The following is a 14910-nucleotide window of genomic DNA, read 5'->3' on the forward strand; positions in this document are numbered from 1 at the left end:
TAAGCCATAAGCCCTAAGCCCCAAACACCAACGACCCCCCTCCCTCTCTTTTTTTTACTTCTCTTCCTTGAACCAAAGTATTCCGTTTCATTTGATTTAAGCACGATTAGAAATATCTTGGGTGTAAATAAATTCCAAAATTGAGACTCCTGAGTTGGATTAGGGTCAATTTGAATTCAAAAATTTCACATTCTGTTTGATTTAAATATGATTATAAATAGATTGAGTTTAGAACCATGAAATTGAAGTTTCTAAATTTCTAAATTTATTTTACACTATTAAAATTATGTTTACATGCCTTGTGGTAGACACTCCTTCAAAGGGGTTAAAATTAGTTTGAGCATCTAAGGAGGATTTACCATTTTCAAAGGTTCTTTAATCTGTGGATTCATATTGATGAAATTACAATTTACTCTGGTGAGATAAAATCTGCAGGATTTTCAATTGCTAACAGTGTGATTTTCCCCTTATTTGTACATAATTGGTGTTTATGTCCCCCTTCTTGCATAAATTATGTTGACATAGGTCAGTTCATCATTCATATTATTGGATTGGGCTTCAATTTCCTTTAGTTCTATTGCTACTGTATTAGTAATTTACAAGTGCTATGGAATGATGTTAAATAATTTTGAAGTGTCATGGAATGATCATGCTATGTGGTAAGGAGATTTGGGTGTTATAAATATCCACCACATGAGTTTTTATTTTGTTTATGTTTTCTTCTGTTTGCCCTAGTTAATAGGATGGGTAGAGAGTAGAGAGTCTGGTTAAAAGTAGGCTGGGTAACCAAGGGTGGGTTCAGTCCAAATAATACCAGGCTGAGTTGCTTGCATGGGTGTCCATTAGCAGACAAAACCCTACCCCCATCATTGAAGAGGTACGATTCATTGTGATTGGGAAGCCATATGGGGATCTACCAGGGGTATTCGGTGAACTTGAACTTAGGTGTATTTTTGCATAGTTATGACAAGTCATCTACTATGGAATTATTTTGATTAATATTTAAAATGTTATGTAATATTGTTGAATAATTTTGAAGTGCTATGGAGTGATCTTACCATGTGGTGAGGAGATTCAAGTGTTATAAATATCCACTGCATGTTTTTTTTTTTATATGTTGTATTATATCTCTACGTGTTTGCACTAGTTACTATGACGGGTAGAGAGTCCGATTAAGAGTAGGTTGGGTAATGAATGGTGGGTTGCGTCCAATTCAAACTAGGTTGAGTCACCTGCACGGCGTCCATTAGCCAATGAAACCCAACCCCCATCATTGACGAGGTATGGTCGTAGTGAGCCATACGAGGCTCTACAAGGGGTATTAAGTGAATTTGTACTTAGGTGTGTTTTTGCATTGTTATGACTAGTCATCTACTATGGAATTATTTTGATTAATTTTTAAATGTTATGGAATATTGTTGAATAATTTTGAAGTGATATGGAATGATTTTGCCATGTGGTGAGGAGATTCAGGTGTTTTAAATATCCGCCACATGTTTTTTTTTTTTTTTGTCTGTGTTTTATTCTGTCTCCATGTGTTTGCCCTAGTTATGAGGATATGTAGAGAGTCCGATTAAGAGTAAGTGGGGTAACGGGGGTAGGTTGAGTTCAATTCAAACTAGGCTAAACGACTTGCACGAGCGTCTATTAGCCAACGAAACCCGACCCCTGTCACTGACAAGGTACGGTTCATAGTTATTGTGAAGTCATATGGGGCTCTACCAGGGGTGTTCGGTGAATTTGGACTTTGGTAGGTTTTTGCTTGGTTAGGACTAGTCATAAAAATTTGGACTTGGGTAGTTTCTTGCATGAATAGGATTAGGCATACGAGACTCTTATAGGGGGTATTTGGTGAGTTTAGATTTAGGTAGTTTTTTGCATGGGTATGGAGGGTGGGTTTGGCCCTATTCAAACCAGGCTGAGTTGTCTCCACAAGCATCCATTAGCCAATGAAACCCGACACCCATCACTGACGAGGTATGGTTCATAGTGATTGCGAAGTCATATTGGGCTTTGACTTTGGTAGGTTTTTTCCTAGTTAGGACTAGTCATAAATATTTGGACTTGGGTTGTTTCTTGCATGAATAGAATTAGTCATACAAAGCTCTTTCAGGGGTGTTAAATGAGTTAGGACTCAAGTAGTTTTTTTTTGCATAAAGAGGGCTATTGGGTATGGGGGTGGGTTCGGGCCAATTCAAAACTTGTTGAGTCATTTGCACGAGCATCCATTAGCCAACGAAACCCAACCCCAATCATTGAAGAGGTACAATTCGTAGTGACTATGAAATCATATGGGGCTCTACTAGGGGTGTCCAGTGAATTTTGATTGTGGTAGATTTTTTCACGGTTAGGACTAGTCATAAAATTTGGATTTGGTATTTTTTTTCCTATTTATGCTTTGTCGTGTGTGTCATAGTTAATAGGTTGGGTAGTTAGAGATCAATTAAATGTATGTTTGGTAAAATTTAGAAGTGCTATAAAATGTTAAATTCATTATCTTGTGGAGTGTTTTAGGCATTTGTTTGTCTATATTAAGATGTCAGGAATTACATTAACATAAGACTCTTACTAATGTATAGTTTGTAGATGATATGGTGTTAGTTGTTCAGTTCCTCTATCGATGCAATGAAAAATTGAAGGAGATGTTTGAAAATTTTGGAAGTTATGACGGAGGTCAATCATGACTCATAAGGATTACAATTTTGATTAATTTTAGTGAGTTCTTAGTGATGAAGTACAGAGTCATAGGGTGGGATGGTGATACTCACCTAATGATTATTAAGGCCAAAGTTCCACTTTGTCACGGGTTTTTTATTATATTTAATGTTGAAGATGATCATAATTTGATTGAATTATTTAAGCTTGCTTCAGTTAATCAATCTATGGTTGTAGATATTTACTTGGAAAAGAAGGTATTAAGACAATAAGTTCATGAAAGGGAAGGTACGATGAATCAAGATTTTCTTGGTGAAACATCCTATCCCTAAGAATTGCCAAGTAGATTTGATGATATAGAGGAGTAAGTATTTATATTCGTATATTCATGATATGGATTATAATAAGTTTACATGACGTGTTTTTAATTACTAACTATTATCTATATAGATATAGTACACAAGGGCATGAATTAGGGTCTTTGAAGCCCTTGCCTATGGCATCACTATCTGAGGGTGAAACATCTTCACCCATGTAATTTCGTATACCTCTTCGTTATTCAAGTTTTGTTAGATGTATGATGTTAATTGTACTCTTACCCGGATATTTATTTTTATTGTTGTGTGTATTTAGTGTTGTCAGTGATGATGGTAGTGATAGATTAAGTGATGATGATATTGACTTAGAGGATATTGATAATGATGTTAATATAAGTAAGTCAATACCAAAAAGGAGATGAGATATTAGAAGTCGGGGTTCATAATGACAAAGTTGAAAAAATAGATGCAATTGGGTACCCACATATATATATATATATGAAGATGCATGGGAGGTCAATGCTAGGTGTGTCAATGATGTTTCTAGATTAATATATGTTTTATATTCAACATTAGATAATATCAGTGTGGGTCAAATATTTGAGGATAGTATCACATGCAATTTTACTTTAGAAAATACTAAATTGAAAGACATGTCGAGTATAAGACATTGAGGTCTAGTGGTTATGATTATAAAATTAAATATGTTCATAATGGTTGCCATTGGAGTGTTTTTGCATCATATAGTCGAATGATTCATCAATTTAAGATAAGAAAGTATGGTGGAGATCACACATGTGTTAATACTTCTATTCGTTATGATTATCAACAATGTACATCATTTTTCATTTGTAAAATCATTACGCCAACTGTGAGGACAAAATTTACTTTGACTCTTGATGATATTCAGCAGATCATGAAAGATAAATATAACATCTATGTCCCGTATGTGAAAGCATGGAGAGCAAAATGCAAGACTCTTAAAGCAATTTTTGGTGATTGGGCTGACTCATACAATTTGTTGCCATGATTTTTAAATTCAATAAAACAATTGAATCCAGGTAATGCACACATGTTATGTTGTGATGAATATGACCATGAAAGATGTACATTTTGGGGATTTGGGTCATCCATTGGAGGGTCCCAATACTATAGACCTTCTGTTAGTGTTGATGAAACACATTTATATGAGAAATATCCTACATGCCTATTGATTGCTACTACTCTTGATGGGGACGATGGTTTTCTTCCTTTAGCTTTTCCTAATGTTGAATAAGAAAATCAGAGTACTCGGGACTTTAAAAAATTAAATTATTTATTTAAAAAATCTTATTAATCGGTAATTTTTTTTACATTCAATTATTTTTAATAAAATATAAATTAATAAAAAAATATTATATATTGAAATAAGGTATTTTAAAATTTAAAAATATTATAATAGAAACTTAAGTATTTAAACATATTATTTGATGGTTAGTGTTTTTATTACCTTCTATTTATTTTAATAAATTATAGAAATTATATATTAACTAATTCAAATTATATTCTAATCTGTTTAATATCTTTCATTATCAATTTAATATATTTTCAAAACTAAAATTATTAAAAAAATTAATTCCTTTTTTAAAAATCTTATTTATCAGTCTATGTTTTATTACCTTCTATCTATTGTAATAAAATATAAATTTTATATATTAACTAAAAAAAATATCATATCAGTAAGTAAAGAAACAAGAAATTTTTAATTTAAAAATTTTTAAAAATATATTTAATTTTTTAAAAATATTATTTGTTCGTAAATGTTTTATTACCTTATATTTATTTTTTAAAATTATAAAATTTTATATTAACTAATTAAATTTATATTTTAATCTTTTTAATACCTTTCTTTATCGATTTTTTATATTTTCAAAACATAAAATAATTTAATTTTTTTAAATTATTTTTTATATGTACATGTTTTTTACCTTCTATTTATTGTAATAAAATTAAAATTTTACATATTAATTAATAAAAATATATTATCTTTATGTATTGAAATATGATATTTTTTAATTTAAAAATAATCGTTTTTTTTCAGTTTTTAAAAATTTTGTTTTTTTGGTACATGTTTTATTATCTTCTATTTATTTTAATAAATTATAAAATTTATATAATAACTGATTTAAAAATTATTTTTTATTCTGTTTACTTCCTTTTATTATTGATTTAATATATTTGCAAAATTTTAAAAAATTTTAAAAATTTATTATTTTTTAAAAAATATTTTTTATTGGTACACATTGTATTACCTTTTATTTATTTTTATAAAATATAATTTTTTTTATTAATTATTAAAAAAATTGAATTTAATTTGATGAACTCTTTTTGTTTCATTACTACAATCAACCAACCATAAAAAAAACTATAAAACAAAATATAATAAGTGCATATCAAGAAATCATAAGAGACTCATTTCGTCCATTTCCTTACATCAACATTTTTGTAGATGCATATACTACCTAGTGTGTGAAAGAAAAAAAAGTGAAATATATTGAATCATATCAGAAACACTAAAAAATAAATAAGCTTCGGTGTGACATTTTCTAAATTTCACTTTGATTACAAATAGAGTCATGGCTTTCAACTTTTAGTGATCCAAAACCACATATTGAAGGTGCTCGGAAAGCGCCTTATTCCAAAGATACACTTAGTTCTCTCATTTCTGCTCGCTTTTTTCCTAAGATTCAAAAACCATCAATGAAATTTCCCTCTCTTATCCTTTACCGTAGACCCTCAAAACCATACCTTCGGATTCCAACTCCCAACTATCTCCAAAATGAAACCTCAGAACTTCCCAAAAATACCTAAAGAATCATAAACAAAAGCTAAGAGGAACTTCCCAAAGCAGTAGTAAAAAAGAAACTTAATAATTCCCCTACACTAAAGACTCTTAACATCAGCATGATAGTAAAGCATTCCCGAGCATGAAATATATAAAATAAAATAAAACTACAAAAATCATTCATACCTATACAATGTCTGTTTTATTCTTGCAACCTCTACACTCAAATGAGTTCTTTTTAAGGTTTACAATGGCAATCAACAACTGACAAGAAACATAAATTGCATAAAGCATAACCTATGATTATACAACACCAATAGAGGACCCAAAACATTTGTTCCACCCTAAGCCAAAACTAAAAAAAAAAGAAAAACATACTACTATACAAAACAATCATGGTGTGCAGCAAGCAATCACCTATCCATTACTAACACATTTAATTTAGTAATCATAGTTGCTAGACCTCAATGTTGTATACTTGACTTATCTTTCAATCGAGTATTTTCTGAAATAAAATTACATCTGGGACTTATCTTCAAATATTTGATCTACGCTGATATTTTTTTATGTTGAGTTTGAAATATCTATCATTCTAGAAGCATCATTGAGATATCTGGTATTTATCTCTCGAGCATCTTCATATATATATCTGGGTACCCAATAACTACAATTCTATCATTATGAACCCCGGCTTCCAATATCTCATCTCCCTCATGGCCAATAGCAATTGACATATTTCTGTTAACATCACACTCAATATCCTCTAAATTAATATAATTATCTCTAAAACTATCACTATCATCATCACCGACAACCTTGAATACACACAATAATAAACATAAAACTCCAAGTAGGGATAGCATAAACATCACACATTTAACAACGAATGGATATTGAAATTACATGGGTGAAAATGTTCCACCCTCAAATAGTGATGCCATAGGCAAGGGGTTCAAAAACCCTACTTCATGCCCTTATGTATTGAACCTATATAAATAATAGTTAGCACTTAAAAAAGTCATGTAAACATATTACGATTCATATTATGAATATACAAATATAAATACCTAATCCTATGTATCATCATATCTACATGGTAATTCTTGGGGATAAGATGTTTCACCAATAAAGTTTCGATTCCTCGTACCTTCCCTTCCATGGGCTCTTTGTCTTAAGAACTTTTTCTAAGTAAATCTCAACCATAGATTTCTTACTTGTAGCACGCTCAAATAATTTAATCAAATCATGATCATCTTCCACATAAAAGATAGTAAAACCCTGTGAGAAAGTGGAACTTTGGCCTTAATAATCATTGGGGGAGTATCACCATCCAACCCCGTGACTCCGTACATCATTACTAAGAACTCACTGAACTTAGTCGAAACTGCAATCCTTTTGATTCGTGATTGACCTTTGTCATAACCATCAAAATATTTTGACTTCTCGTTAAATTTTCCATTGTATAAACTGAAGAACTCAACAATTGATGCCATATTATCTGCAAAATCTACGTACATTAGTAAAAGTCTTTTTATGTAAAAAACTACCTAAGTCCTACTTTTTACTAGTTCTAACAATGCAAAAACACACCTAAGTATAAATTCACCGAACACCCCTGGTAGAGCCCCATATGATTTCGCAGTCTCTACAAACCGTACCTCGCCAATGATGGGGGTCGGGTTTCGTTGGCTAATGAATGCCCGTGCAAGCAACTAAGCCTAGTTTGAACTGGACTCAACCCATACTCCATTACCCAACCTACTCATAATCAGACTCTCTACCCGTCTAAGTAACTAGGGAAAACACAATAAAATATAGACAAAAAAAAAACTTGTGGTGGATATTTGTAACCCACACTCCATACAAATTCAAAATTATTCAATAATATTATATAATATTTAAAAATTAATCAAAATAATTCCATAGCAGATGACTAGTCTTAACAATGCAAAAACACTTCTAAGTCCAAATTCACCGAACACCCCTGGTAGAGCCCCATATCACTTCACAATCACTACAAACCATACCTCGTCAGTGATGTGGGTCGGGTTTTGTTGGCTAATGGATGCTTGTGTAGACAACTCAACCTAGTTTGAACTAAACTCAACCCACCCTCCATTACCCAACCTACTTTTAATCGGATTCAATCGACCCTTGGTTAGCTAGGCCACTCTTAATAAAACTTTGTACCCATCCTAGTAACTAACGCAAACACAAGAAAACATAAACAGAAAAACAAAACCCATGTGGTGGATATTTATAATACCGGAATCTCCTCACCCCATGGCATGATTATTCCATGACACTTCAAATTTATTTAATAGCAACTTCCAACTAAAAATCCTGAAAATCTTATCTCAATAGAATAAAGTACAATTTCATAAATATGAAACCGACGGAGGGCATATGGCATATGGTTGAGAGTTTAAGGTTTAGGGCATAAGGTTGATGGTTTAGGAGGGTTTCAAACCCTAAATCCTAAAAAATTAGTAAGGGCTTAGACCCTAAACATACAAAATTGTAATTTATATTTAAAAAATAAATCAACTTCCATTAATGAGCGTTTAGGGTTTGTGTTAGGGTTGGGGTTGGGGTTAGGGTTGAAGGTTATTTGTGTTAATATTTTTTTAAAAAATGGTAGTAAAGTAAAATTCCCTAAAGAAAATAACAAATGAAAATAGCATTTAGAGAAAGCAATGAATGGACCAGAGTGGGTCTTGCTTGTGAATACAGAATGCAGCAAAAAGGCTAATCTTTTATAGCTGCACTAATTATATTCATGCACATAAGACATCTAACACAACACTTTAGTGGCCGAGCTTCACTGCAGAAGCACATTTGATAGAACTACAACTATACATGGTTGTACACAACAGCCATATTTGATATTTGGATTGCTTTGTTTTTAAACAAGGCTAGTTGCGAGAGTACAGACCCAGATCGGATAATCTTGGTGATGGAACGACCTTGAGAGGTTTTGCTTTCTTCAAAACGATACCTAACTTCTCAGAAACATCAAGCTCTGTGCCCTCTGGCAGTTTCCAGTGGAATGAGTGCAGGAGCGTGGCCATTACATAGATTAACATCCTCTCTGCCAGGGCCATACCTGGGCATATCCTCCTTCCTGACCCAAACGGAAAGTAATGGAAGTCATTGCCAGTAATCTCACGTTTGCCGTTGCCCATCAAGAACCTCTCGGGTCTGAACTCTTCGGGAGACTCCCATGCCGCAGGGTTCCTTTGGATTGCCCACTTGTTCACCAAGACGCGAGAGCCCTTAGGCACCATGTAACCGCCAACTGGAGTCGACTGCCTCGGGGTCCTCGGAAGCATGAGTGGAACCACAGGGTGAAGACGAAGAACTTCCTTCACAAAAGCGTTCACGTAGTGCAGCTTAGGAAGATGAACCTCTTCCACGGAATGATTCCTTCCTACGACCTTGTCCAGCTCTTCTTGGGCGTTTTTCATAACCTCCGGATGCTTCATCACCTCTATCATTGCCCACTCCATCGTTGTCCACGTTGTGTCATTACCAGCAAGCACCAATTCCTGTGAAGGAAATCAGAAATAAACTCATGAAAACCAACTTGTATTAGACACAAACTTGACTCGCGCAGTGAAGAAAGCTGGGGAAGAAAGATACTTGCCATAAGCAAAGACTTGATGTGAGATCTGGTGAGGGGAGTCCTTGTATCGCCACTGTTTTGTATCTCCAATAATATCTGTAGGAAATCTCTGGTCCCCTCAGTGTTGCCCCTTTTCTGGCTTTGATTTATGAGTGAGTCGAGGATTTGCTCAAGCCTAACTCCGCCCTTCTTCGTCTGGCAGAAGACTCCCCCTAAATCAAACAGAGCTAGAACCGGAAAGAAATCCAACACGTCGGGCTTGTAGAAGACACCCGTCAGGTATTCTACCACTAGCTGAAACTCGTCTCCCACCTTACGCTTCTCCTCCTCAGCGACCGACCCCACAGCAATCCCGTAATCACCTTGTACATCACCACGAACATAACGTTTCCGACGTTAGTTGGAGCTCCGGTGCCGCCGTGGACTTCTGCCACCTTCTCCCGGACGACACTACGGCGTGTTAATGTAAATATGTATATGTAAAGGGGCATACTTGTCCTTTTCTTTGGTCCAAGGGCATACTTGTAAATTCCTTCTTCCTCTTCTTTTTCGAATAGGGTTTCTCATGAACCTGACAGGATTTTTTGTAATCTGGATTCAGAGTTTGATAATGGAAAAACCTCTCTGAAATCAGAGAGATTTACATGGTATCAGAGCGGGAAATCGTGCGATTTTGCTTCGATTTTTCCATCTTAGGTGATTTGTTTGTTCTCGCACTCGAATTTTTTTTTGTTTTGCATGGTTTGCGCTTGTTCTGCTCGTCTGCCGCTTTCGCGCCGCTCGTCTACTCTTCGTCCGGTGATCTCTAGTGCTTGAAGACACCTCGCCGCCCCACAAAAGCTCTCGTCGGGTTGTGTTACTCAGTCTCTATCGTGGCTTGTGTTACTCTGTCTCGTTGACCTCTGGTGTTAGTTTGTGTGATTTCTATTCGTGGAGAGCATTACGGACTCACGGAATTTTAAAATTTCTGCAGTAGGTTTACCGTTGAAATTTGTTGATTTCGGGGTTTTGGAGTGGTTTTCGGAAGTAGTTCTGTTGGTGGTTGTTTGAAGTTCTCGTGTTATTGTTTTTGAGAAAACTTGATATAGATATGTGTTTGTGAGGGAAGTTGATTATAGTGGTTGGGTTGAGAGTTGGTTTCAGTTTGGTCATTGCCTGCTCGTGAATCATGACTGGTGCAACCATCTTCTGTTGCTTGTGGCATTTTTGCTATTGGACTTACCTTTCTATGGATTCAATTAGTCATGATATGAAGGTTATTTCTATTCGATTAAATGGGAGTAATTACTCTCTTTGGAAGTTTGTGATGCGAAATTTTTTAGTTGGAAAAGACCTGTGGGATTACATTTATGGAAATATCACTGCTCCAAAATCTACATCCACTAACTTCATCAAAGAAAATAAGAAGTGGTTGACTGATAATGCAAAAATCATCACTTGGATCAACAACTCCGTGGATCAGTCTATCAGTTTGCAACTATTGAAGTATGAGACTGCAAAAGAAATATGGGACTATTTAGAAACTCTGTATGAACAGACAAACTTTGCCAAAAGGTAACAGATTGAGACAGAACTTCGGTCCGCTAAGCAAGGTGATCATACAATTCAAGAATTCTACTCGTTTATGACACTTTTGTGGGATCAACTATATATGATGGATCCACCCTCCTTTCGGAAGCTCCCTGAATATACTAGAGCATGTGATGATCGCAAGCTTACCGATTTTCTTATGGCTCTTCGCAGTGATTTTGAACTGATAAGAGGATCTATGATTCATAGAGCTCCGCTACCCACCTTGTCTACAACTGTATCTGAATTGTTGGCTGAAGAAACACGATTGAGGTCTTTGGGTGGGCTTTCTTCCAGTAAGATATCATCACCTGATATGTCACAGGTACTTGTTCCTGGAACACACTCTCATACTCAGTCAACAGGGAACATACTTGGTTCTGGAACACATTCTCATACTCATCAGTCATCAGGGAAGCCTAAAGTGCCAGTTCCACAAGATGAATGTTCTGTCATGGTAAAGGTCATTGAAAACACCAGTGTCCCTCATTGCAAAGCAACAATACAACTCAAGGCTATTTCAAACCTACACTACATCATGCCTCTAGTCGTCAAAATCAAGGTCATTTCAAATCTGCACCACATCATGCCTTTAGTCGTCCACCTCCGCATAGAGATTTTCGTCCATCTACTGCCATTGGATCTTTGGACTAATCAGATGCCCCTTCTGGCCCAGCTCCCACCAGCAGTGATTCTACGCCTGATCTCTCATCATTAGCTGCCGAGTTCACTCGCATTCTTGGCAAGTCATCTGCTCCCAGTACTCAATTTGCATCTCATACATGTATGTCTTGTTTGGCTGGCTCCAGTGACACTCATAAATGGATCTTAGATTCTGGAGCCACACACCATATGACACCCCACTTGTCTCTTTTACATGACTGTGTTAAGCCTTCTCACCCAATTAACATCCAAGCTGCTAATGGTCTCCCATGCCACTAGCCTTGGTTGGAACTGTCACTCACCCTACTTGGTCTTTGTCTGATGTTTTCTTTGTTCCCCATCTAGCTGTTAACCTTCTTTCAATTGGCAAACTTACTGATTTAGGTCTTACCATTACCTTTGCTTCTGATCATTGTCTTATATAGGATCGCAAGTCCGGGAGGCAGATTGGGATAGGCCATAGAGAAGGTGGTCTTTACTTGCTTGATGACTTAAAATTGCCAGTATCTCTGCAGGTGTCTAGCTTTTCAGTTTAATCCATGTTGCAAGATTTACTTTCTATAGATAACTCTTTTTACTTATGGCATACTCGTTTAGGACATGTTTCTGCTTCTTGTTTACAGTTTATGATCAAACACAATATGTTAGATTCTACTATTAAATCTTTCCTTCTTCGTGACTGTGTTGGTTGTAATCTTGGCAAACAATGTCATTTACCTTTTACATTAAGTCACCCGGTTACTTCTTCTCCCTTTGATCTTGTTCACTCTGATGTTTGGGGACCTGCACCTGTATCCACTAAAGGTGGGGCTCGCTATTATGCATTGATTGTCGATGATTTTACTCGTTTCTCTTGGATATTTCTTATGCATAAAAAAATAGACTTCTATTCTATTTATGTTCAATTTTGTGCTATGGTGCAAACCCATTTTTCCACCTACATTAAATTTTTTCGTTCTGATACGGGTGGTGAATATATGTTATCTTTATTGAATGATTTTCTAAAGTCTGAGGGCATTATTCATCAGTTGTCTTGTCCTTATACACCTCAGCAGAATGGTGTTGCAGAACGTAATCATCGTCATCTTATTGAAACCGCTCGCTCTTTACTGCTCCATGCCTCTGTCCCTTATGAATTTTTGGGGGAAGCCCTTCATACTGCCACTTATTTGATTAATCAAATTTCGTCATTTGTTTCTGGCAGTATCTCTCCTTTGAACGGTGGTATGGTGTTCGTCCTACCTATGAGCACTTGCGTGTCTTTGGTTGTGCATGCTTTGTTTTATTACCCCCTTCCTGTTGCACTAAATTGTCTGCCAAATCTGCATTATGTGTGTTTCTAGGTTATAGTTTTGGTAAAAAAGGATACCGATGTTATCATCCTGAGTCTAGTAGACTTTTTGTTTCTCGCAATGTTAAGTTTTTGGAACAGTTCTGTTACTTTCGGATTCCGTTGTCTACTCCTAGTTTGCATGATACAGAATTGTTACACATTGATCCCTTTGTGTCTGATGAGCCCCATGACGACCAATTAATCATTCACCATCCGTCCACTAATTCACCCCTCCATCCGGAGGTCTCCTCTAGTATGCCTTCACAACAGTCAGATGCAGGTACTGACTTACCTTCTCCTATGGTGCCTCTCCCTCTCGACTCTTTGGACTCTGGTGATCCGCATCTTGCCACCCCTCGCGTTTCCACTCGTGTCTGACGTCCCCCTCAGAGGTATAGTACATCTTCATATTTGCTCTCTTCCCCCTATTTGACTTTTTTCGTCTAAGATTCATTCTTTTGTTGAGCCTAAGTCATACAAGGAAGCTATATCTTATGTAAATTGGCGACAAACTATTAATGATGAGCTCACCGCTAGGGGTGGCATCGAGCCGAGCCGAGCCCGAACCTGCCTATGTTCGAGTCGAGCTTGATTTAAATATTTCGAGCCGAGCTTCGAGCCGAGCTCGAGCCTCAACATACATTTAAAACTTTTCAAAAAATATATATCGAATAAAATGTATATAAAATTATGCATACATTTTATATAAAATTGGGCATAACTTATATATATAATATGTGTATAAGATTGGGCATAACCTCTACTTAAAATTGAGCATAATCTATATATATAATACTTGTATAAAATTGGGCATGACCTTTACTTAAAATTGGGCATAATCAATATACATAATACCTGCATAAACACTCCATAAACACTCCATAAAATTGTTTATACATTCCATAAACACTTCATGAAATTGTTTATACACTCCATAAAATAATCTAAACACTCCATACACTGCATAACATTATAAATAAACTCCATACAATAATCAAACACAACAAAATTAAATAAAATATCACTATCAATTTACAATCACCCAAATAAAAACTATAAATTCTTTAAATAAAATCATATTACTATTACATACTTACTAGAAAATTACAAGAAATATTTTAAATTTTTCTTAGGAAAATTAAATGGACCTCTTATTGCCTTTTCTAAGGAAATAAATAAAAATTAATAATTAATCTAATATATTATTATACTTATCGATAAAATTTTAATCACATAAAATGTCAAACACAAAATTACTATGAAAATTGCCTCATGCTCAAAGTATTATATAATCAACTGTCAAATACTTATTCAAAATTTTTCTATATGGTTTTCTAAGCCATCTTGGCAAGAAAATCTTACTTGAAAAATTATAGGATTTTTTAAAAAGAATTTATAATTAGAAAAATATTTTGAAAATATACGAGGCACTAATGGTCCCTATATTTCTATTAAAAATGTTTTTTCAACATTTATTGAAAAAACTAGTCTCTGGAAACGTATTTCTACTAAAATATCTTTTCAATTTATTTAAGAGCCATGAGGAAGGGACAAAGAGTTTTTTTTTTCCTTGTTTATGATCTCGCAGTAGGGGTGGCTTTGAATAAATTATATATAAAATTATGCATACATTTTAAAAAAATATAATGATAGGGGAGGTTCAGGATTGAATTTCAATAATGGATTAAAATGCACCAATATTAATATTTTTTACTCCAATTGTTATCTAGCTTGTTTTGTAATTTTTGAATTTGGCCATAATTTATTATGGCCACCTTAGTGCCCCTAGATAAAAATTTATATTCTAGGAAAAACTAAAAATATTTTTCCTATGATACATATTCCCAAAAAAACCTTTAAATAAAATCTTATTACTATTAGTGACTTATTAGAAAATTACAGGAAATATTTTAAAATTTTTTTA

The 14910-nt window shown here is 34.7% G+C and overlaps 1 protein-coding gene across 1 annotated transcript; it reads right to left on the bottom strand.

The window, feature by feature from the left end:
* Positions 1–8711: 8711 nt before the first annotated feature.
* On the bottom strand, positions 8712–10625 carry LOC137947743 (flavonoid 3',5'-hydroxylase CYP75B138-like). The gene is made up of 3 exons (XM_068793513.1): positions 10577–10625; positions 9443–9783; positions 8712–9344 (listed from the first exon to the last, which is right to left on the bottom strand). Exons 1-3 carry the CDS (start codon positions 10623–10625, stop codon positions 8712–8714), a joined length of 1023 nt encoding a protein of 340 aa, XP_068649614.1.
* Positions 10626–14910: the final 4285 nt, after the last annotated feature.

This window comes from Aristolochia californica, unplaced genomic scaffold (genome assembly GCF_029961685.1).
Source record: "Aristolochia californica isolate CCGP_79_NKW_82.1479 unplaced genomic scaffold, dmAriCali1.0.hap1 SCAF_13, whole genome shotgun sequence".
Lineage (NCBI taxonomy): Eukaryota > Viridiplantae > Streptophyta > Magnoliopsida > Piperales > Aristolochiaceae > Aristolochia > Aristolochia californica.

What these genes read in the sequence shown, in the direction of transcription:
- LOC137947743 (XM_068793513.1), bottom strand. Translation starts at nt 10,625, where the DNA reads ATGCCACAAGCAACAGAAGATGGTTGCACCAGTCATGATTCACGAGCA. An exon ending in CAGTCATGATTCACGAGCAG is followed by an intron (nt 9,784 to 10,576) that starts GCAATGACCAAA and finishes GTGATGTACAAG; the next exon opens with GTGATTACGGGATTGCTGTG. An exon ending in ACATCAAGTCTTTGCTTATG is followed by an intron (nt 9,345 to 9,442) that starts GCAAGTATCTTT and finishes TTTCCTTCACAG; the next exon opens with GAATTGGTGCTTGCTGGTAA.